Below are 23,834 nucleotides of genomic sequence, written 5' to 3' on the forward strand. Positions count from 1 at the left end.
GCACAGTTCTGCCCTTAAAGGCTATATTTAAGATTCAGAAAAACCAGCGCTGTAGCCATTATAAATGATTTCATTTCAGTGGCAGAGGAAGGATTACTCACTGTATAAATGTTGTTAAGTTTCAGGGAGGGCAGCGTCCTATGGGAAGTGGCCAGCATGTGGGAAGTGAGTTCCTACGAAGCCACATTCCCCACAGCTCCTACACCATTACGTCAGAGGCTTCATTTTAATTCCTTCTCCTTTCTCTCACTTCAGAACATGAGGCGAGTACAGGTCGAGCCACTAAAGCATGTGGACCCTCAGGCAGGGATAGTTCTCAGGCAGCAAAAATTGTGGAGGTATTTTCAATAGAGCATAGGGCTTGCCCATTTTTTTTAAAAACCTTGTTTTCTGCCTGCCTGCCCCTGGTTTTTAGTTTTATTTCTGTAGTTAAAAGAAATATTATAAACAAGGGTTTATAAACTTTTCTTTTTTTTTTTTGCGGTACGCGGGCCTCTCACTGTTGTGGCCTCTCCCGTTGCGGAGCACAGGATCCGGACGCGCAGGCTCAGCGGCCGTGGCTCACGGGCCCAGCTGCTCCGCGGCACGTGGGATCCTCCCGGACCGGGGCACGAACCCGCGTCCCCTGCATCGGCAGGCGGACTCTCAACCACTGCGCCACCAGGGAAGCCCGGTTTATAAACATTTTTAGAAGTTTTAAAAAGTGTTATCAACTTGTGTTTATAACATAGAAACTAAGTGTCCTTCCTAATCTCTGTTCCACAACATGAACATGGTGAGCAATCTGATGTACTTTCAGATACTTTTAAAGCCGTGTTCTGCAATTTGCTTTTGTCACTTAATGGTATGTCAGATACCTTTCTATACCAACACTTGTAAATATACCTCAACTTAAACACTACAGTAATGGCACAGTAATAATGACAATTATGATAATAATTGCTAACATTTATTGACTATGTATGTGCAAGACACTCTAAGCACTTCAGATGAGTTGTCTCATTTAATCCTAATAAAACTCTGAGTTTATTAATATTCTAAACTTCATTAACAGATAAAGAAATCGACGCTCAGAGAGATCAGATAGTGTGCCAAAGATCCCAGAGTGAAGAAGTTCTAGAGCAGAGATTCTAATTTGGACAGTTTAGCCAAAAGATCCTACTATTCACCATTACTTTATACTACGGACTCGGTAAACCATAAGAAAAGCCTGAGGTTATCTCCAAATTCTCACTGTTACAAATGATGTTTCAATAAATATTCTTGTCTATATTTCCTGGCACTCTTATGGAAATGTTTTTATAGGACAAGTTTCTAGAAGTGGAAATGCCAGGTCACAAGGTATATGCCTTTTTAGATTTAATTGCCAAATTATCTCCAAAAGGCATGTATATGTAGTGGACTCACTTGAAAACTTGCCTCCAAATAAACACAAATTTAACTCCCGTGAACATCAAACGAGAATGCCTATTTCCCCACACTTTTAGTAGCAATGGGGATGAGGCCTTGCTCACTGATAGGTGAACAATGAAAGGTTTTCATTTCTATGTCTCATTACTAGTAAGGTTGATCAACTAGTCTTTTCATATATTTATTACCATGTATATTTCTTCTTCCTCCTCCATATACATATATTGCTCGTATCCTTTGGTAATATTGTTTCTGAGTTGTTTATGTCCCTTTTGGCTTCATAAGAATTCTTCGTATATTAAGATATATCTGTCATTAGGCATTATAAGCCTTTGCCCAGTTTGTTTTTTGACTTTGTTCATGGCAGTTTTGCCACACTTCATTTTATAATTTTGTATTGCTGAATATGAACTTAGATGATTTTATAAGGAAAACAACTCATTTTTACATCTCAAATTCTAGTGTTTTTCAACATACACACATAGGTACATAGCTACAGTGAACATTCACAAATATTGCATCCTACTTTTTTCATCGAATATTATTTCATGTATACATTCCCATGTAATAAGTCCCATGTAAAAATTAACACTGTATTCCATTATGTTGATATAAATATATCTGCATATTATTTACTTAAAGATGGATATTTATTTATAAGAAAAACTATGAATCTTATAAGACTTTATACATATTGTTTGGATTTCCACAAATAGAACTGAGAGGCTCCTAAGCCCTGCACTGTAGGAAAAACTAGAAGAGGAGCTTAACAAGAACTGGCAAGTTATGTGGAAACTTGAAAATATTTATTAATCATACGCAATATGTTTCCAACAGCAAGCAGAATTCCATCCAGCACCTGTCCAAGCTTTGTGATTGCCCAGAGTTAGAGCTTTAACCATCACTCTGTCATCAAGGAAGGCTGTCGTTTCCCTGAACAGTTGATATAACTGGTGAGAGATAATATTTAACATTTATGGTGCTGTTGTGTTAGGCTTGAACCTAGAGTTGGTTTTTTTTTTAACAAACTATGAAGATCTGTGCCAAGGATTTCTGACTTTACTCTCATGCAAAAACAAGCATGTTCCTCTGGAGGTCACCAAGATTTTACGTTCTTCTTTCTCCTTATTTCATTTCAGCATAAATGGGAAAACAAATTCATTACCATAAACAGTACAGTAACATCATCATCCAAAGGCTGATTGAGCCCGTGGACCCGATTCAGCTTAAATTTAGATCACTCCTTTATTTTTTTTCTCCTCGAGGTCCCAAGTACTTAATCACCACTTTCAACAGCTTATAGGTTTGCATTCTGTTTAATTTTATAGGATTTCTCACACTTTAAAAAAGTGACCCACTATCATCTAGAAAATGAGGGGGTTAGTTCTGCCAGTTTATGATTTGCTAGTAACTTAATAAAGTTCTCTGCATCTAATATTTTGGATTCAGAAAAGATACTGCAGATGACCTTCTTTTATAAAGACCAGACACATTTTAATGTTGTAAATTTAGCAGCTGAAGGTAACGATTTACATGTCTTCTTCAGCAATTGCTTTACATAGAGAATTATTACTGACCTTTCAATGGATTACTACTTTAAGGCTTCTTTTTTAGTTAGCAAATGACTGATTTTTTTCTATTCTAAATCAAAAAGGCTGTTGACATTTATTTCTTTAAGGACTAGAAAATTTGGGTCAGAATAAACTAATATGAATTAAAACACTGAGTATTCAATTTATAAATCTAATTGTTTTTCTCTAATGTCACTTTCCCTTTAATTCTTTATTCAAATATAGTGGTTCTCAAATTATGGCCCCTGGACCAGAAGCATTGGCATGATCTGGGAATTGATCAGAAATGCAAATTCTCTGGCCCCATCCCAGGCCTACAAAATCAGGAATTCTGGATTTGGGGCCAGAGAATTCGTACTAACAGTTCTTCCAGGGATTCCAATGCACACTAAGGTTTGAAAGTCACTGCTGTAACATACATTTTATAAGGCTTAATTAACAATATAAATGAATTTTAGACTTATTTCAAAAAAATCACTTCTGTATCTTAGAAAAGCAAAAAGGTCTCAGCTAATCCACATAAAAGTTGTAAATCTACATCAAATCAAAACATGAACTATACCCATCCAAATTTTGCACCAGAAAATAAAACTTTACAAATTAATAGATATAGTAAAAGTAAACCAAAGGATGATGACAGATCACAAACTATAGAAAAAGGCCCAAATAATGTTCTTCTTAGAGCTACTTTAATATCTTACCTGCAAAATACATTTAGAAAACAAAGAACTTCCATTATTTTACAACTTATAAGCTTTGCCCTTTCTCAGAAATAGTTGTCATTAGTCAGTCGACCTTCCAGTCTCCAGTCCCTATAGACATAGCCAACCAATGGCAAAAACAAACATGAAGTCCATGCTAGCTTCTAGTTAGAGGTGGTGGGTCAACTAATGGAAAGTAGTAAAATTTTTGGTTGAATGCCATCTTAAGGAATCAGGACACGCACTCTTGAGGGAGAAATAAATAAAATGGATTCTCCACTTGGTTCTTGTGACATGCCAATGTTTGACAGCTGTTCTACATAAAAACTGGAGCTCTGCCCCACATGGTGACAGCAGTGCAGATAATGACACGGTGGCAACAGCAGTGATGTGAGATGGCTACGGAAGTGTGTCCAGAGCACAGGGAGCCCAGAGCACCCTCTCACATGAAAGATGAAGTCCTTAAGCAACTGAGAAGATTCACTTCAGACTTCTATTTGCAGATGGAAAATTTTAAATGTTCTCTTGCTAACGTGAGAAAAAACCAAAAGCCGCTTTGTTCTTTTGCAGGGATATTTGTATTGAACTGGTTTAGAGATACTGGGTGATCAATAAACTCTAAAGTCAGCAGAGAAACACGAATGAAGTTCTGCCTTTTGGGATTTTACAGCCTAGATGGGGTCAACAACCATAAAAAAGTAAAAAATTCTAAAAAGTGAAAAGGTGAAAACGACGTAACTCCTCTCATCTGTTATTAGCAGGAATTAAGATTTTTATATGAGCTAGTTTTCTAGAAAATGAAAGCTTGCTTAAGGCGTAAGTCCAAAAACTCAATATTTTTTATGAAAAGTTTCTATAGTACACTGTAAACATTTCAGTCTTTTAAAATGGAGACTGACAAACACAACTGAAGCTTTTATCAAGGGCATAATATAAACTCCAATTACCAAGACCCCAGGCTATCATGCTTTTTTAGTTTCTTTTACATCAGCTGCTCTAATTCTCCCACTACTGTTAGTCAGTCATCATGGACACCTTGAATGCTTCTCCCCTTTCCACAGATATTCCCCAGAGAGCATATTGTCCTTTTGTGACCTTTCTTTACATTCAAAATATTTCCCCTTTAAAAATACCTTTCTTTTTAAATTATGAGATAACTATATTATAGAACATGTGGAAAAAATAAAAGGGGAAAATCACCAAAATCACCCATCTTTTCCTTGTCAGACTTTTCTGGTAGAGGTGTAAAACAATAACTGGAACAGTTGAACATTAGCTGGACTACACAGCAGTTTCCAGTATAGTTTACTTCAGTTTAGGATATGGAAAAGTATTTTTTGTATTCAGGGGTGTTAAATATCTTTCTTAATCTATTTTTAATTGAAAAAAAACCAAATAATTTTCGTTTTTAAAAGGAAAGGATAATTCACCTACTTAAAACATTTAAACTAGGCACCATCAACAAACTGAAGCCACAGATGGGAGAAAATATTTGAAAAGCATATAGCTAACATGAGATTAGCATCCCTCCTCCCTCCAAAAATATACTTCTACAAAATCAGTAAGAAAAAGACAAACAATTGAAAAATGGATAAAGATCATGAACAGGCAATTCACAAAAGAAGAAATGCAAATGGCCAATAAAAAAAAAAAGCTCAACTTTATTAGAAATTTGGGAAATACAATTAAAATAACATAAGATAATATTTTAAACCCATCCAACCAGGCTTCCCTAGTGGCGCAGTGGTTAAGAATCCACCTGCCAATGCAGGGGACACTGGTTCGAGCCCTGGTCCGGGAAGATCCCACGTGCTGTGGAACAGCTAAACCCGTGCACCACAACTACTGAGCCTGCACTCTAGAGCCTATGAGCTACAACTACTGAGCCCATGTGCCACAACTACTGAAGCCTGCATGCCTAGAGCCCGTGCTCTGCAACGAGAAGCCACCGCAATAAGCTGCGCACCTCAACAAAGAGTAGCCCCCACTCTCCGCAACTAGAGAAAGCCCACATGCAGCAACGAAGACCCAACGCAGCCAAAATTAAATAAACACATAAATAAATTTATTTTTTAAAAAAACCCATCCAACCGACACATAATAAGTCAGACAATATCAAGAACTGGCAAGGATGGGCTTCCCTGGTGGCGCAGTGGTTGAAGGTCCGCCTGCCGATGCGGGGGACACAGGTTCGTGCCCGGTCCGGGAGGATCCCGCATGCCGCGGAGCAGCTGGGCCCGTGGGCCATGGCCGCTGAGCCTGCGCTCCGAGACGGGAGGGGCCACAGCAGTGAGGGGCCCGCGTAACGCCCGCGTAACGCCAAAAAAAAGGATGTAAAAGAATGCAAACAGCCACACACTCTTGACGTGTAACCACTTTGGAGAGCATACTGGCAATCTCAAATATAGTTTAAGATCATTATACCCAATCGCAGCAATGATCCTTGAGAAACTCACACATGTGCAGAAGGATTCATGAATTAGAATGTCACTGTAACACTGCTGGTTACTGTGAAAATTGGAAACTACCAAATATTTATAAACAGAATAGATTTTAATATATTCACAAAATAAAATGAATGAACTAGAGATACATGCACCTATATATAAATTCCCAAAACATGTGTCTTCTGCAGCACACACCTACATATATAAATTTCAAAAATGTGGGAAGGGCTTCCCTGGTGGCACAGTGGTTAAGAATCTGCCTGCCAATGCAGGGGACACAGGTTCAACCCCTGGTCTGGGAAGATCCCACATGCCACGGAGCAACCAAGCCTGTGCACCACAACTGCTGAGCCTGTGCTCTAGAGCCCGTGCTCCACAAGAAGAGAAGCCACCAAAACGAGAAGTCAGCGCACCGCAATGAAGAGTAGCCCCTGCTCGCCACAACTAGAGAAAGCCCACGTGCAGCAACGAAGACCCAACATAGCCAAAAATAAATTAATTAAAAAAGAAAGTGGGAACTTTCTTCTACAACTTTTACACACACACACTCTATATAAAGTTTTAAAACATGCAAAGTAATATTATATAATATTCAATATTGTTTATGTTCATAAATATTTATAGTAAGCATGACAAACTCCAAATTCAGGATAGTAACTACTATCCTGGGAGAAGAAGGAGAATGTGGGAGAGGTGCTTCAATTTTATCTGTAATTTCTTTTGTATAACTAGACTATCTTTCCAAATTAAAGGCAAAATTTTGTCTTGTTTGGTTACGATTTCATTTAGTGTACAATCAATATATAACAGGAACAGAAAAAACTTAGTAAAAAAAAGTACACACAGCAAATAAGACAATATGCTATACAGTAGAGTTCCCTGTGCTATATATATAACTGTATAGCACGGAGAACTCTGCTCAGTATTTTGTAATAACCTAAATGGGAAAAGAATTTGAAAAAGAAGAAATACATGTATATGCATAACTGAATCACTTTGCCATACACCTGAAACTAACACAACATTGTTAATCAACTATACTCCAATATAAAATAGAAGTTAAAAAAGAAAAAAAAAGGAAGAAATCAAAATGATGATTGTCTATGGTGGGTAGGAACTGACTATAAGGGGCCACAAAAGTACTTTCTGAGGTAATGTAAATGTTTTATAACTCGATTGTCATATTGGTTATACAGGTGTATGTATTTTTAAAAATCCATTGAATTATACATTTCGGATCTACATATTTCACTATTTATAAATTTTACCTCAACAACAAAATGATGCAATTAAAAAAAAAGACAATATGTTAAAGTTTAATAAAGTTGGGTGGCAGGTACATGGGTGCTCATTATATTATTTGCCATATTTTCTCTATATGCTTAAAATATTATGTAATAAAAAGTTAAGAAATAAATATTCGGATTAAAAGAAGCCCACTATTTTTCAGCTCTCTGACTAATCTCATAAACTTCAAATCCCTTCACTGTGAATGAGATTATCTATAGCAGCCTACAAAAGGAAAACCTATTTTCTGGGCTAAGGCTGCCCTGACTGTATCTGCTAAGGGTTGAAGAATAAAGCCACCGACAACATTTGACCTTTGGAAAGAGAAAAATGCTTTAAATGTTATCTTCTACTTAACACTAACAATATATCATGTAACAATACTTGAAGTTACACAAGAAAAGTCATCTAATTGAGTACGATTTGGTTAATCAGATCCAAAATGGTTTCAATTTCATTATACTTCTTACAGGGTAACCAACTTGATCCTATTTTCTCAGGACTGCCCCAGTTTTAAAACTGAAAGTCTTGCCTTCCAGGAACCTCTCAGTCTCAGGCACACTGGGGCAGCTGGCCACCCTAACTTCTGGTCACAACAAAGCTTCTGGAAGAGAATTTATTTAGCAAATCAGCTAATTTTACAGATGGGAAAAATGAGGTACTAAGAAATTAGCTGAATTAAACCAAACTTACACATAGCTACTTCAAATTACAAGTGGATCAAACTTAGTTCTTCCTTCTGAGGAACCTGTTTACATCTCAATCAGCCACAAGCCCTAAATGCCAATTCATCAGTGTTCTTGGACAATTCTGAATACCCAGTTAACCTCTCACTTCTTTCCCAAACTCAAAGCATTGCCCCATGATATGAATTCAAGACTTGGGATGCTCCTGACTTTGGAGGGAGATACTGAGTAGAGGAAAGGAACAGAGGCTCCACTGCTTTACACTGATCTTTACCTAGTCTGTAGGGAAGATATTCACTCTCCTTCTGGTTTCAAAAATATTTTTAAATGAATTTTCTTTTTGTAATATCTACTGCAAAATAGCATGTTTGAGTACTCTAGAATATAGAGTCATACAGATAAGCACTTCACTAGAGTAGCTATTCAAAGGAGGGGAAGACAGAGGAAAAAGGAAAATCTGCTCATTTATGATAAACATCCCCAAAATGCCAGGCCCTAAAACTACATAATGTTTGTCACAGCACCTAGCACAGAGTCCAACACACTGAAGACATTGAACATGAGAGTTTCCTCTCCTGAGTAGTGTGGAAAGATTCACACTTTCCACATCTGTCAATTTCCTTTTAATTCCTCTAAACTAGTCCTGAGCAAATAAAGAAGAAATAAGCCTGAGAAGGACTTTTTGTGCCTTTAGAGGCTTGTCTTCGGGTACTTGTATTTAACAACACCACTATCCAACAGCAGAAATAAAAGAGCTGCTTTCAATTAATCTGCAAAAACAGTCTTCTATGTCCAATTTAAATCTGGACCTACCCCCATTTTTTCATAACCAACCAGAGCATATACTTAAACAATGGCTTCTTTATAGCTAAAAAACATAACGATGAGATTCTTTTCCTCGTTCTTTGGGGTTTTTTAAAGTACGTTACTGCAAAATGAATAGACTTCGTATTTTTCTTCCCCAGCATTTTTTCATACAATGTCTCTTTTCAGTATTACAACATTTTTCTGGGGTATGAGACCGTTGGAAGAACAGAAGAAATACTGGAGCGAGTTTGGGATTAGAAAGCACAGTTTTAAGTTCCAGGTCTGTTATTTAACTTTCTATGTGGTCTTGGACAAGCATTTTAACTGTAAAATGGCAATAATGCCTATCTTGTGGTAACTGGAAAATATAAGAATGCATGCATGAGATCTTCATAAGCTATAGAAGATATTTTTAAGGAGATAAAAGATAAACTCAATTAACATCACATTATCAACAGCAGAGGCAAAAGTAAACAAATAAATTAGGCCTGATTTTCTAGAAAATGGTGCCCTAATAGATCTGGAAGGTACCACTGAGAACACGACTTGCTAAGACTTGCTAAAATTAGACCATGAACACATGCAGTTATCAATAACAATCCTACATCATTTGTACCTCCTCTAGAGCTACCCTTTTTTCAACTTATCAGTCACTGAGGTGTTTAAAAAAAAAGGCAGTAAAAAATACCAGGAAAGCCCCACAAAACCTGAGTGTGAGGGATATAAACAATATTACACCAACAGTGGAGAGCTTCCTATGTGCCAAGCACTGTTCTTGGAGGGAAGCAGGTAAGCAAATCATATCTAACTACACAGTATGTTAGGAACACTGGTAAGTGCTACGCACAAGTAAAGCCAAGGAAGGGTACAGGGAGTGCCGGGTGGCAGGGAAGGAAGGCATGGCCTCACTGATAAGGTGACTCAGGAGGTGGCCTGAAGGAACTGAAGAGAGCCAGGGAGAAGAGTGGGAGGAGAACCCAGGGCCCAGCAGAAGCAGTGAGGGAGGGGGAAGATGGTGAGAGACAACACAGGGTGGGGGAGGGGACAGTTTAAACCTCAGAGACTAGATTTTATTCTGAGATGAGATGTCTTTGGAGGGTTTGGGGCAGATGAGTGACATTTAACTTCTTAGCTGTGGAATCTTTTGTTCAAAGGGATCCACAGAAGATCAATATGTACAACAGATAAAAGAGGAGATGCTCTGGTTAAGGAAGGGGCACCCAGAGACCTACGTCAACTGTTCCCACTTTTCCCCTCTCTCCTCTGAAGTAACAGTTTGAAAATGAGTACAAAGTCTGTAGCATCCAAACTTTCACAGCCTGTACCCCAAGAACTTTATAATCCTGCCCAGCCTATCTTTTCAAAAGTCCATTCCTGGGGAACAGCAAAAAGGAGTAAGTCAAGCTGCTGACACACAGCAGAGGAGCAGGAGTGCTGTCAGAAAAATCAGTCCTTCGTACCACTGCTTGTTAAACACCCGCCCAGGCACCAGACGTGACAGCCCCTCTTCCCTCCCCCAACCCCTCAGGTGTTCTCTTTCAGGGCGTCCCTTGAAATTCATTTTAACTTGATTTCACTTGTTTAAAAATGCTCTAGCAATGCAGTGTCATCTGCCTCTGCTGACGTATCTCCAGATAGAGTCCCCTGTCAATTGATATGGTAGGAAAATGCTTCCTCCACTAGTGTTATTTCTTCTCTCAGTAATGACTTCCCAGTTTGCTCTATTCTAATCCTACGCACCCATCAAAGTTTACTTTGTGAAGCCCTCCTCCCACGTTCTGACCCTGAATTGGAATCCTAAATCTTTGGAGTGTGAAGGGAACTTCCAGGCCACTTAGTGCTCTAGTTCACGGCTCATTCCACGAACTAACCCTCTGCAGATCTGGCTGGTAGTCTTCCAGCCTCCGTAACCGCTTTTAGTGACATGCACACACTAGCCCACAAGACAGCCTACGCTCTTTCAGACGTAAAGTCCTTGTGAGGAAATTTCTTTTTACTGATCCAGAACCTGTTTCCTTCTATCACTGGTTCTGCCCTCTGGTTCTAATAGAGGAAAGTCTGCCCTCTGCCCCCCATCCCCTGCATCCAGCATAGCTTACAGTTGGCCTTGTGGCTTTCCCCATTCTGGCTCCACCTCTAAAAATGCGGCTGATGCCCCAGCCATCTCACAAGCCATTTGTGGACTGCCTTCAACCTGTAATGGTTAGCTAACAGAGTGGCAGGCAGCTCTGGTCTATGTGTATAGCCAGTGAAGTGTCTGTGTCCCATGCCACTGACTACACCCCCTTTCCTGATTCTCTCCTTTGACCTATCCTAGGACTTATACCCGTAGCCCTGCATTCATCATTCAGTCAATGAGCATTTACTGAGCACTGTCAAGAACCAGGCTAGGGTCTTCCCTGGTGGCACAGTGGTTAAGAATCCGCCTGCCAATGCAGGGGACACGGGTGCAAGCCCTGATCCCGGAAGATCCCACATGCTGCGGAGCAACTAAGCCCGTGCACCACAACTACTGAGCCTGTGCTCTAGAGCCCACACACTACAACTACTGAAGCCCGTGCGCCTTAGAGCCTGTGAGCCATAACTACTGAGCCTGTGCTCCAGAGCCTGTGTGCTGCAACTACTGAGCCCGCGTGCTGCAACTACTGAAGCCCAGACACCTCGAGCCTGTGTTCCGCAACAAGAGAAGCCACCGCGATGAGAAGCCCGTGCCCTGCACGAAGAGTAGCCCCCGCTTGCCACAACTAGAGAAAGCCTGCATGCAGCAAGGAAGACCCAACACAGACAAAAATATATTAAAAAAGAAAAAAAATTAAGAAAGAAAAAAAAATAAAAGAACCAGGCTAGGCACTGAAAAACTAAAAGTAAATAAAATGTACTCCGCTCATAGAAGAGTAAGAGCAAGCTAGGTAAAATAATAAATAGCCGGGGAAGTTGGAAAAGGCCTCAGAGGAGGAGGTGATGCCTGAGCCAGGGAGGAACTGTATCAACACCCAAGTCTCACACAGCCTTGTGTCCCCTGCACCAAATGGTACAATGCTTTCCCTTATTTGAAGTTCAGCAAATATGTAAATTTGATAAAGTAGAAAAAGCCTGCTCAGCCCCCTGAGCCTCTCCTGGAGGCGAGGGAGGGTGGTCACTGAATCCACAGTCTGAAAGGGCAGTTGTAGAGGTTGACACTGTACCTGGCTACGTACAGTATTGCTCAGGTGGTTGTCCTCGGACATCTGTGCATTCTGGAAGTAGGACAAGGGTGCAGGTAACTCTGTCATTGGAGCAACTGTACAGAAATACTTTTTCACAGAAAACAGAGCCTCTTGGGGTTCTGAAAAGGGAAAAAGAAAACAGTCTTTTGTGCATTACAGTTATACTTTTATTTTGAAACACTTTCATAAGTTACTTTCACCAAAAACAAACCTTTCTTTCATGTGTTATCCTCCAGGCCAAGCTTTCTAAGGACCTCACAGGCTGCTGTCACTTGCAGGCTCCTGGATTAGGTCTGAAATAGGATTTTACTGGGTTACCCAGAGTTGGTCAAATCCTAGTAAACCCATTCACACCAATTAAATACTTATAAGACTAATTTGTAAACCAGTAATGTATTAATTTGCCAGGACCTTCAACTGACAAACTTTTGTCAGCTCAAGATACCTCTTGGTAATGAGTAGATCTACTTGAGAAACCAAATATTTTCAATCAGGATGATATCTAATGATTTCAGATCTAGAGCAAAGGGAGCTAAATGATCTTAAAGAATGTTCTCATCAACATCCCTCTTCCAATCCAACCTAATTTACATCACCATAAAATTATTTGTCTAGTGCTTTTAATTTTGCAAAATTTCTTTTTATCATCTCATTTTTTTTCTTTACCACAATGACCCAAGACAGGGTAAACAGGTAACATATCTATTTTACAAAAGCAAAAGGGCACCCAAGTTGAGTGACTTGCTTAAAAGCACACAACTGGGCAGACCAGGACCAAAATCGCAGACTCCTAACTCCCAGCCTCTACTCTGCAACCTGGCACAGCCTTGCTTACACACATCATCATTCTGTCTCCCACACTTCAGCCTCCTGGGGGCCACATTCCCATTTGCCTGTCTACCTGCATTTCCATCAGCCGATTCCTTATGACTTCAACTATCCTTTTCATTGAAAGTCTTCAGAAATATAGAAGGAAAAAAATCTGTTTGCATACCTAAGCAGTATTCTAATTCACTTATAGTATCCAAAACATTACCATGTACATATTTACATGAAAGCATTTTGTTAATGTCTTGTTTCATTTTTACTTTTAACTTCAGGAACTTCTACACTCTAAATATTCTTTCTTATTCTAATGATTTTTTCATCAAAAACACATAAAGCAACTTTTTCCTCTAGTAAAGGTATTGACTTCCAATTAACCTTTAATGACCTATATTTGGATCATTCGAATCATGACAAATTCTTAATCAAGGTACGCTTTCCCTTTTATCCTACATGCTTTTTTAAATTTTTGGCCACGCCATGCGGCATGCAGGATCTTAATTGCTCCACCAGGGATCAAACTCCCACTCCCTGCGGTGGAAGCGCAGAGTCTTAACCACCGGACTGCCAGAGAAGTTCCTATCCTACATGCTTTTAAATACCGTGCCTGGGACTTCCCTGGTAACACAGTGGTTAAGACTCCGCGCTCCACGGGGGGCCCATGTTTGATCCCTGGTCAGGGAACTAGATCCCACATGCATGCTGCAGCTAAGAGTTTGCATGCCACAACTAAAGAGCCGGGTGAGCTGCAACTAAGGAGCCCATCAGCCACAACTAAGGAGCCCGCCTGCTGCAACTAAGACCCAGCACAACCAAATAAATAAATAAATATTTTAAAAATAATAATAATAAAATAAATAAATACTGTGCCTACCTTTATCCTCCCCTCCAACTTCAGCCCATAGTTAGCTGGTATGAGATCAGAGGATTGCTAATTAATATTAACTAAACATGATGTACTTATGCAATTCTGTTTTAAATATATAATATTAATTTGTTTTAAAAATAAAATGAATTAAAATTAAGACTAGATTCAATAGTTACTTTTATGGGGGTTAATCACTGGAAGGGGGTACACAAGAAGCTTCTGGGGGTATTGGTAATGCTTTGTTTCTTGATCTGTGTGCTAGTTACACAGAGGTTTCAGTCTGTGAAAATTCACTGAGTTGTACACCTACGATCTGTGCACATTCCTATATACTTCAATTTAAAAAGTCAAATAGATTTTTGTGGGTGTAAACCTATATTTAGGGTTTGGCAATATGTATGTTAGCTTACCCAAAAGGGAGGTAGATTCCAATAGAACAGTTATATTTTCAAAGTATTGAAAGTAAATGTCCTGACCTATGCTTCTATGCTTCTATATTTTTAAAAGTTGACTATCTAATTGAAAATTTAACATTAATGTAGCATTAATGATCAGCAACACAGCACATATTATTCCCTTCTTTTTCACAAAAACATTTAGTACAGCACCTACTACCTCAGCTAATGCAGAAATGCCACAGGACGGCAAACAGAAAAAGTTGCAACTGGTTACCTCCACTGGCTGCTCTGAAGACTACACCATGTCATTTAAAGTACAGCTCTATTACAAAAAAACCCTTAGAAATCTGTCACTGATATTCTCATACAATCCCTCAGAAACAAAACCAAGTAAGCAAGACAGTGTTAGCCAAATGAAACAAGCAAAAGGCAAGAAAAGGCGCTGCAGGCAAAAATAAATAAAAAGTAAATAAACTGTAGTACATTTACAGGTACAATATGAGCAGAAGAAAAGTGATTGTTCATTCACTAAACAGGAGTTTACTGGCTGTCTACTTATATCAAAACTCAAAGACAGACACTGAGAGGATTTAATTAATTATGTTCACTTTACCCATTTTACAGATGAAAACAACGTGGCACACAGAAGTTCATGAATGTGCCCAAAGTCACATTCAGTAAGCAAAGGAGCAAAGCAAAGGTTCACGTATTACACTACTTTGCCTCTATATAAAATTTCATCCCTGCCATCTAGGAGTTTGTAACAGTGAGCATTAAGACACACTGAGCTGATTTTTATTACTAGTAAAACTATTGCTTTGACATAAATGAGATCTTAAAAAAAAAAAGTAGTAAATGAGATCTTAAACTTCAATAACTGGTCTAACTAGAAATTAAAAACTAGTGCCAGGGCTTTCCTGGTGGCGCAGTGGTTGGGAATCCACCTGCCAATTCAGGGTACACGGGTTCGAGCCCTGGTCTAGGATGATCCCACATGCCGCCGAGCAACTAAGCCCATGCGCCACAGCTACTGAGCCTGTGCTCTAGAGCCTGCGAGCCACAACTACTGAGCCTGGGCACCACAACTACTGAAGCCCGTGCTCTACAACAAGAGAAGCCATCGCAATGAGAAGCCTGCACATGGCAACGAAGAGTAGCCCCCGCTCGCCACAACCAGAGAAAAGCCCGTGTGCAGCAATGAAGACACAACACAGCCAAAAATAAAATAAATAAAATAAAATAAATTTATTAAAGAAAAAAAAACTAGTTTCAAAAGCATTCCCAATATAACAGTCCTGGTACTTCTTTTTTTTTTTTTTTTTAAAGATAAGCTATAATGAGAATCTGGTCATTTTAATTTAAGTGGTTCCCATTATTAATCTTATGCTTATAGGATCTGTCCAACTATTAAAAGAAATCACACAAACTGATTATCATACTGGAGCTTTCTCAGACGAATCTTGTAAGAATCATCTATAATACAGTAGTCACTTTAACATATTCCAATACTACAGTCGACCCAGACTGAACCAACTGCATATCAAAAATATTTGAAAAAAATTCCAAAATTAAGTAAAACCTAATTTGCTTGTGCCAGCAAATAAATACATTGTATTTACAACTATATACATACCATTTCATTGTATTAGGTATTATAAGTAATCTAGAGATGATTTAAAGTATACAGGAGGATGTGTGTAGACTACATGCAAATACTATGCCATTTTATATAAGGGACTTGAGCATCTGAGGATTTTGGTGCCCATGGGGGTGGGGGGTGGTGGGAGTCCTGAAACCACTTCTCCTTCACCCCCACCCCCTCAACCACAAGGGACGACTGTATTTAAAAGACACATCTGTATTTACATGTAAAACACTAAGGCTCAGGCAAGGTGAAAAAATTTGTCAGTGTACAACTATGAGGCAAGTAACACCAGTTCCAGAACCCAGATCTTCTGATGCCCAGCCCAGGTGTTTGCCAGTTCAACAGGAGAAAGCTCATGCCACCACTGATGTGTTGAAGATCACAATGCTGCAGGGTGACTCTCCCTGGAAGAGCTGCTCTTTCCATGGAGCTCAGTAGGAAGCAAAGGTAGGCAACAGGGTTAGCTAGGTCTTCAGTCAGGTCTGGTGAACAGACAATTATTGTTGGTACAGACAATCATTGTTGGTACAAAGAAAGGGGCAGGCAAAGCTGGATTTGACTCTGGTCCAGTAACAGCTGAAAACAATTGATGACTGCACGGAGAAAGCCAACGACCCACTGTTCCCGGACCCACTGTTCCTGCAGCGCGGCAAAAGACACCAGTGGACTTTGTAACATTCTTAACAGTGCCCTGAGAGCAAGAAAAGACAGTTGTTGGGAAGTGAGGATCTTTCGTGTGACCTGGATTGCATAGGGAGTGGGAGTAGGAATGTAAGTAGATTTTGGTGTTTTCTCTCTCCGGCCAACTGCTGAAGATTTTCTGAGACTGATACAGCACAACACTCGAATTCACTGCCATCCATTCCTTTTTTCTCAAGACACTTGCTCAATCAGACAAAAGGAAAAAAAAAATCCTTCTCTGATGGGCAACTACAATTTCTTTTTATTGTACACAAAGACTAAAAAAAAGCTCCAAGAGAATACAAATAATCTTGAAGTTCAGATGTGCTGAACAGAAAAGTCTGTCTAGCCAGAAAACCTATCCATCAGCACTTTGAAAAGTATCACAGGAGCAGTGTTTAAAATCCCAAAAAGGAGCTTATTAAAAATTCCATTTAAGGAAACACCAACAGAAAAGTACATTTCTGTCTATCACTACATCCCAAGGTAGCAATTTTTTTTCTTTTGGTCATGCCACGCGGCATGTGGAATCTTAGTTCCCTGATCAGGGATTGAACCCGTGCCCCCTGCACTGGAAGTGCGGAGTCTTAACCATTGGACTGCCAGGGAAGCCCATCCAAGGTAACAAATTAAAATAAATAAAAATAACTTGAAATTAATTTAAAACTTCAGGAATACAGCCTAGAAAGACCCTCAGAATTTTAAGAGGCCAGGAGCAAATAATTTCCCCAGCCCTACAAGAGGCTTTGTGAAAGTGGTAGGCTCTAAAAAGAGCAGGGATAGCGATACATCCTATTTGGTGATTTTTTTTCCCTCCTTCCTTCCCACTCTACTTCTGTGAACCATCTGTGGTAGATTAGATTATTATTCAGCAAATATTCACTCCCTCCCCCAGCATCCCCAAGGGAGGAATACTTCTCTCCAGTGATGTTGAGCTTGGCTCTGTGACTTGCTTTGGCCTCAAGGTAGGTGCAGTCTACTACCCACTCCAGGCCTTTGGGCACAATCTTATGACTTGCTTTGGTTGATGGGATTTTGGCAGATGTGGCACAGACAGTTAAACTGTGCTTGTGCAGGTAGCCTTGCCTTCTGTACTTCTGCTGTTCCCTCATGAAGAACTTACTTTGGGTAGCCACTGCCCCTTCAGTCTGGGCCCCAGAACAAGACAAGAAAAGCAGAATGTCTTAGCTGTCCCCTTTAAGCAGAGCGAGAGCTAATGTTCTAAGGCAGCGAGCGGTCCACAACCTTTTTGGCACCAGGGACCGGTTTCGTGGAAGACAACTTTTCCAGGGACCGGGGGTGGGGGGATGGTTTCAAGATGGTTCAAGCGCATTACATTTCTTGTGCACTTTATTTCTATATAATGAAATAATTATACAACTGACCATAATGCAGAATCAGTGAGAGCCCTGAGCCTGTTTTCCTGCAACTAGATGGTCCCATCTGAGGGTGATGGGAGACAGTGAAACCCAAAGAGTGTTGCTTATCCTTTCACTTTTTTCAGGAGCTTTTGGATTTGAGAATTGTGGATATGGGACCATGGTTCTGTATTATTATAGATTCTTTTCCCCCCCAAATTTAATTTCTACATGGAAGATATAATTACCCTGAGTCATTGTATCAAATTTGTTGTGGAAATGGGTAGAACACAACTAATCTTTAATGAAGAAAATGACTATTCACACCTAATTAATTCGTAAATCACTGACTATACTCAGCAATACTTGCATTCTCTCATTTGCTTTAGATCAACTTAAGGAACTGTACAAGGCATTGTGAAAACCAAATATTAATACCCTTTAATCAACAAATACTTATTGGGTTTCTTCTACATAACCATACACTGTGATAGGTACCAGGGGTGCCAGTGAATCAGATGATGCTTCTGTTCACCTAAGGAGCTTACTATCTAGAGGGGAAGACAGACAAGTATGTTTTTACATTAATTACATGTTGAAATAAAAATATTTTAAATGTATTGGGTTATATAAAATATATCATTCAAGTTAATTTTACCTATTTCTATCTCAAAAATTTTTGCTCATTAGAAAATGTAAAATTAACCTTTGTAGCTCACATTATGTTTCTAATGGACAGTACTGCTCTAAAGCTTCAGGTTTTCTCTCCTACAAACAGGCTTAATACTGAAAATCCCTGACAACCTTTTCCTTCCTGAAGCTTCCCTCCCTTCCTCAGTTTTTATGACACTGCACTATGGAGGTTCTCCTCCCACCACTCATTCCCCTCAGCTGGTTCCTCATCCTCTTCCACCCCCCCATTATAAGTGTTCCTAAGGCTCTGCCTGGGCTTCCTTGTCCCCCCTCTTTCCTTAGGCATCTCCTCCACTGCTCCAACATCAACTGCTAAGTCTATTTAAGTGACCCATGTTTACAGCTCCAGGCCTGTCCATGGGATATTTAACTGCTGGCACTTCAAAAGTGAGACTTCCAAACTGTTTCCTCATCATCTTCCTCTCTAGACTAGTTCTTTGCCTCTAACTTCCTTATTTCTGTAATCGTCTCCCCCATTCTCTAAACTTAAAGCCTCCTAGTCAACTTTACACTTTACTCCTTGCGCCTCAATTGGCTGTTATGTCCTCTTCATGATGATACTCTTCCTTTCTAAGCTTCTGCCACCACCAAAGGTCAAATTTTCATTATATCTCACCCGGATTATGCAAAAGTCACCTCAAATCTCTTATCCATTCTAGCCCCCACGTACCTAAAGCAAAGTTCTTATCACAAAACTTATGAAAAGCAAAGCTCAAAACACCTTCCAAATCTGCCTGGCATCTATCACATGAAGGAGAGGCAGTATTAGCGGGCTCTGAAAGGTTTTTCAGAGTACATCCAAAGAAGTCTCTCCCTGCAATCTGATGTAACAGTAGTGGGATAGCAGGAGCAGAGGCAACCTGGATCTGAGAGAGAAGAGGACCACATTAGCCTTGCTGACAAATGTTATGTCTTTCCTGCTAGAATGATTCTCAGAGACCAACTCCAATCCTCCAGTTCTCCCCAAATGGAAATTCACACAGCAGTCTAGGACTAGGGGCAGCCATTAACTTAAAATTCAGCACTAGATCATATCCATTCAGAGGAAAGTATGCCCAGAATTGTGGTAACTATCTACCCAAGGACGAGGAGTAGACGAATGGAAAAGCTGATGATTGATGCCGCTTCTATCATCTACTTTACTTTGGGGAAGGCGGGTAGAGGTGAGGGAATCCATCCACTCAATAAATAGGCTCCTTTTCATTATTAAGGGCTTGTTATTAAATGGAGGTGGGAGGGGGTTTAAGTTGGCTGAACCCTGCAAATGAGTTAAGGAGAACTGAAATTGGCTTTTGCAGGTGACTGAAATCAGCCAAATGCAACAGGCTCCAATCTACTTTCCTGTTTTTATCCTTCATAACAGTTATTAAATGTGCACACTGGGTCACTGGACGCTTAGCATCCAGAGGGCCCCTCTTCCTAGTACACCCTCTGATATAATGCTCTCAATTCAACTCCGAGGGTGTAAACCTTTCCATTGTAAAAGATAACGTAAATAACAAGATGCCCTTAACCAGATGTAATCTCTACCTGCCTCAAACTTCAGAGAATACTATGACTTTTACAATGTACTCTGCCATAATTTGCATACTATTCGTATCTCACATAGTAAACCTTGCACACTTTATTCATCTTGTCCAAAGCAGGCAAGCAATGCTTTTAAAATTATTAAGTTACTCTCCTACAAGAGAAGCAGATATTTATTTGAAAGGAATTTGGGCGAGATGAAAACGTCAAGTACCTAAAATACATGCAAAGCACTGGACATATATGCCTCGTGACAGTCCCGATCAGGCAGACCCTGTTGTATTCCGTCCCGAACTGAGACAGAAGGAACTTAGCCCTGAGTGCCACTCGCTTCCCCTGGACAAGGACACATTCAGGGCATAAGGCGCAGAGTTTCAACAGTTGCTCAACCAGACCCAGCACCAGGCGCTTCCTCTTTCTCCTGCTCCACTCCAGGCAAGACGGTCAATCCCCGCCCAAGGCACCTGCGCCCTGAGATGTCTTCGGAAAACCAGCACTTCCGGACCAAGGCTGCGAAGGGGAATCTCTTTTCAACCTGATCGCGCGCCGCGCCCGGAGCCCGAGAAACGGGCCGCCCCTACTCGTTCTCCACACGGGGTTCCCTGGTGCCCGCCCGACCGCACCCCGCTCCCCATTCTCGAGGACACCGGCTCCGCGGCCCGGACAACGACAAAGGGCCCGGCCCTGCCCGCAGCCACCCGTGTCGGCACCGGATGAGAGGTGTGTTTCTCTCTCCCCAGCTCCCCATCGGGCACCTACCCTTTCCTCGCCGCCACCACCGGCCTCTAGCAGCTGAGGTTTCTTCCCGAGCAGCCACTGTTTTGTTTCCGATGTGAAATCGCGGCCTTTGGAGCGGCCCGGCCCAGGCCCCGCCCAAAAGGCCTCATCGGTGTCGTCACTTCCGGCCCCAGCGTCGTTGGTGACCAGCCCCCCGAGGGGCGGGGCCAAAGGCGGAGGGGCGTGGACCCGAGGAAGTGGGTGGATCTTCCGGTGGTGAGTGGGGACTGAGGAGGAGACCCTGCGTTCCCGTTGGCCTTCCGACCCGGAGGGACACCCTGCTCCCCTCTCAGCACCCTCCGACCCCTGATGGTGCCAGCACCGGTATGAGGTTGTCAGAGATCTACTGCTCTTGAGCTGAGGATCAAAATTTCTACGTAAACTGGACCCAGTGTGTGCTTCTCCTACAAGTGCTGGCATCTTAAATCTAACGTTCCTTTCATTTCTCTATAGTCCTATTTGTACAGTGTTTCTCAGTGCGAATCAGCCGCACCACAATCAAAAGGAAGCTAACTTAAATTGTAACTACCTGTGCCCTCCATCCCCTACCCAATGAATCAAAACTTTTGGTGGGTGAGAAACTGCATTTTAAACAAACATCGTCTGGGATTCTTCCGCTTCAAGTGTAAGAACCAGTTTCCCTAGATGGTAAGCTTTCAGAGAGCATAAATTGTGTTATTTTTATTTTTTTTGCGGTACGCGGGCCTCTCACCGCCGCGGCCTCTCCCTGACCGGGGCACGAACCCTTGTCCCCTGCATCGGCAGGCGGACTCTCAACCACTGCGCCACCAGGGAAGCCCAATCGTGTTATTTTTGTAATCCCAAAACCTAACATAGTATCTGGTACACAGTGAGTTGCTCTATGGTTGTTTGATTTTTGCGTCTTCCAGCTTTCCATTCAAATGGCTGTAAAAACAGTACCAATAACTCCTTAAGTAGCATACCACACACATACATTCATCTGAAAGCTAACAATGAGTACTATCATGTAAAACCAAAGGTGAACAATGGAGAAATGTTCAAATTCACAGGTAATCAGAAAACTGAAATCAATAACATGGCATCTGGCCAAATGAGATTTTTTTATTTCTCTTAAATTCTTCCCCCAAGATAACCCTTCATATTCCTAGAGCCATCTCTCCTCCCTGCCCCCGTCGAATACATGACCGGTTTTAAATAGGTTTTACACACTTTATATTTAAGAACAGAAGTAGCAGTAGCAAGTTTTTCTATTAACAGAGAATGTTGGGAAAACAAAAAGGTTGACACCCTCCAAAAACAATTTTTTTTTTTTTTTGCGGTACGCAGGCCTCTCACTGTTGTGGCCTCTCCCGTTGAGGAGCACAGGCTCCGGACGCGCAGGCTCAGCGGCCATGGCTCACGGGCCCAGCCGCTCCGCGGCACGTAGGGATCCTCCTGGACCCGGGCACGAACCCGTGTCCCCTGCATCGGCAGACGGACTCTCAACCACTGCGCCACTAGGGAAGCCCAACAATTTTTTTTAAAGTTCTCTCTTCCGTCCTCAAACTTCACAAGGGTAGGAATTTTTGCCCGTTTGTTCACATATATTGCAAATGCTGAGAACAATGCCTAGCACATTAAACAGTTCAATACATTTGTCAAACAAGCATAGGCTAAAAACCATCCATTTGTGAACTAGTTCAATCTCTTTGAATGCAATCTGGGATGTAAGTAGAAAGTATTAAAATTCTGGCAAACTATTCTTAGAAACAATCTCAATACAAAACTTTTGTGCAAAGATGTTCATGGAGTATTATTAATAGCAAAAATTGGAATGCTAGATGTCCTACAATAAAGGATGGTTCACCCACTTCACCTAATATCATTAAAATTGTTTATGAAGGGCTCCCCTGGAGGCGCAGTGGTTGAGAGTCCGCCTATCGATGCAGGGGACACGGGTTCATGCCCTGGTCCGGGAAGATCCCACATGCCGCGGAGCGGCTGGGCCCGTGAGCCATGGCCGCTGAGCCTGCGCGTCTGGAGCTTGTGCTCCGCAACGGGAGAGGCCACAACAGTGAGAGGCCCGCGTACCGCAAAAATAAATAAATGTTTATGAAGATTATGTGTAACAGAAACATTCTAATCCTGTTAATTAAAAAATAAGACATAACATTAATGCATACATCAAAACACATTCCTGCAAAAAGGAAATAAAATTGATTAAAAAAGCAACCAGTGGCTGAATTACTGGACTAAAGATAAATTTTCCTCTAGTTTTCTGTATTTCTTCACCTTTTTAGGAATATGGAAACCCAGAAAGCGCTGAGGAAGAACCAGTAAAAAGACACAGACTAGACCCCTTCCCGGAAATGCGTATGCTAGCTTTCTGTGTGCTTAGGTGCCGGAGCTACTGAGGGTCGAGGTCTGGACAGCTGAAAAGAATGTGATTAGCAAGATGAACAAAGATGCGCAGATGAGAGCAGTAATTAACCCAAAGTTGACAGAAAGAGAATGCGTCAAAGAGTTACTGAGACCTAAATTAATTGAATGTGGCTGGAAGGATCAGTTGAAGTCACACTGCAAAGAAGTAATTAAAGAAAAAGGACTAGAACACGTTACCGTTGATGACTTGGTGGCTGAAATCACACCAAAATGCAGAGCCCTGGTACCTGATAGTGTAAAGGAGCTCCTACAAAGAATAAGAACATTCCTTGCTCAGCATGCAGCCTTTAAGATTGAATTTAGATTGTTGTTTTGTGGTTTATTTCTGAAAGTAAAACTTGCCATAAATTAGGAATTGATTTCCCAAAATAAAATCCTTTTTTGTATGATGCTATACAGTTTTCAGTAATGTATACAATTGTATAGATTTTTCCCCCTAAATGTGTTATTTTAATAACTATCTCATGAATGAGTTTGAAGTTTCCTTGGATTTTGGAATAAATGGGACTTTATTAATAATTCATCAGATTTGTTAAAAGTCAAG

At 40.8% G+C, this 23,834-nt stretch overlaps 2 protein-coding genes across 4 annotated transcripts in view; one reads left to right on the forward strand and one right to left on the reverse strand.

Moving 5' to 3' along the window:
* Positions 1 to 21,010, reverse strand: part of PSEN1 (presenilin 1) — an 80,042-nt gene extending 59,032 nt beyond the window's left edge. The window contains exons 1-3 of one of the 3 annotated variants that reach the window (XM_024737782.1): positions 20,870 to 21,005; positions 12,327 to 12,408; positions 12,107 to 12,234 (exon numbers count right to left, since the gene is read on the reverse strand). In XM_024737782.1, the coding sequence (XP_024593550.1) occupies positions 12,107 to 12,181 (75 nt within the window). In that variant the 5' untranslated portion in view covers positions 12,182 to 12,234; positions 12,327 to 12,408; positions 20,870 to 21,005. Of the gene's footprint in view, positions 1 to 12,094; positions 12,235 to 12,326; positions 12,409 to 20,869 lie in introns of all 3 variants that reach the window. The other 2 variants (XM_024737780.1, XM_024737781.1) reach the window with 2 other exon arrangements.
* A 2,078-nt stretch (positions 21,011 to 23,088) lies between these two features.
* Positions 23,089 to 23,642, forward strand: LOC112394913 (transcription and mRNA export factor ENY2-like). Its single transcript, XM_024737892.1, has one exon. The coding sequence runs from the start codon at positions 23,304 to 23,306 to the stop codon at positions 23,640 to 23,642; it is 339 nt and encodes a 112-aa protein (XP_024593660.1). The 5' UTR covers positions 23,089 to 23,303.
* Positions 23,643 to 23,834: the final 192 nt, after the last annotated feature.

Source organism: Neophocaena asiaeorientalis, unplaced genomic scaffold, assembly GCF_003031525.2.
Source record: "Neophocaena asiaeorientalis asiaeorientalis breed wild unplaced genomic scaffold, Neophocaena_asiaeorientalis_V1.1 scaffold49, whole genome shotgun sequence".
NCBI classification, from domain to species: Eukaryota; Metazoa; Chordata; class Mammalia; order Artiodactyla; family Phocoenidae; genus Neophocaena; species Neophocaena asiaeorientalis.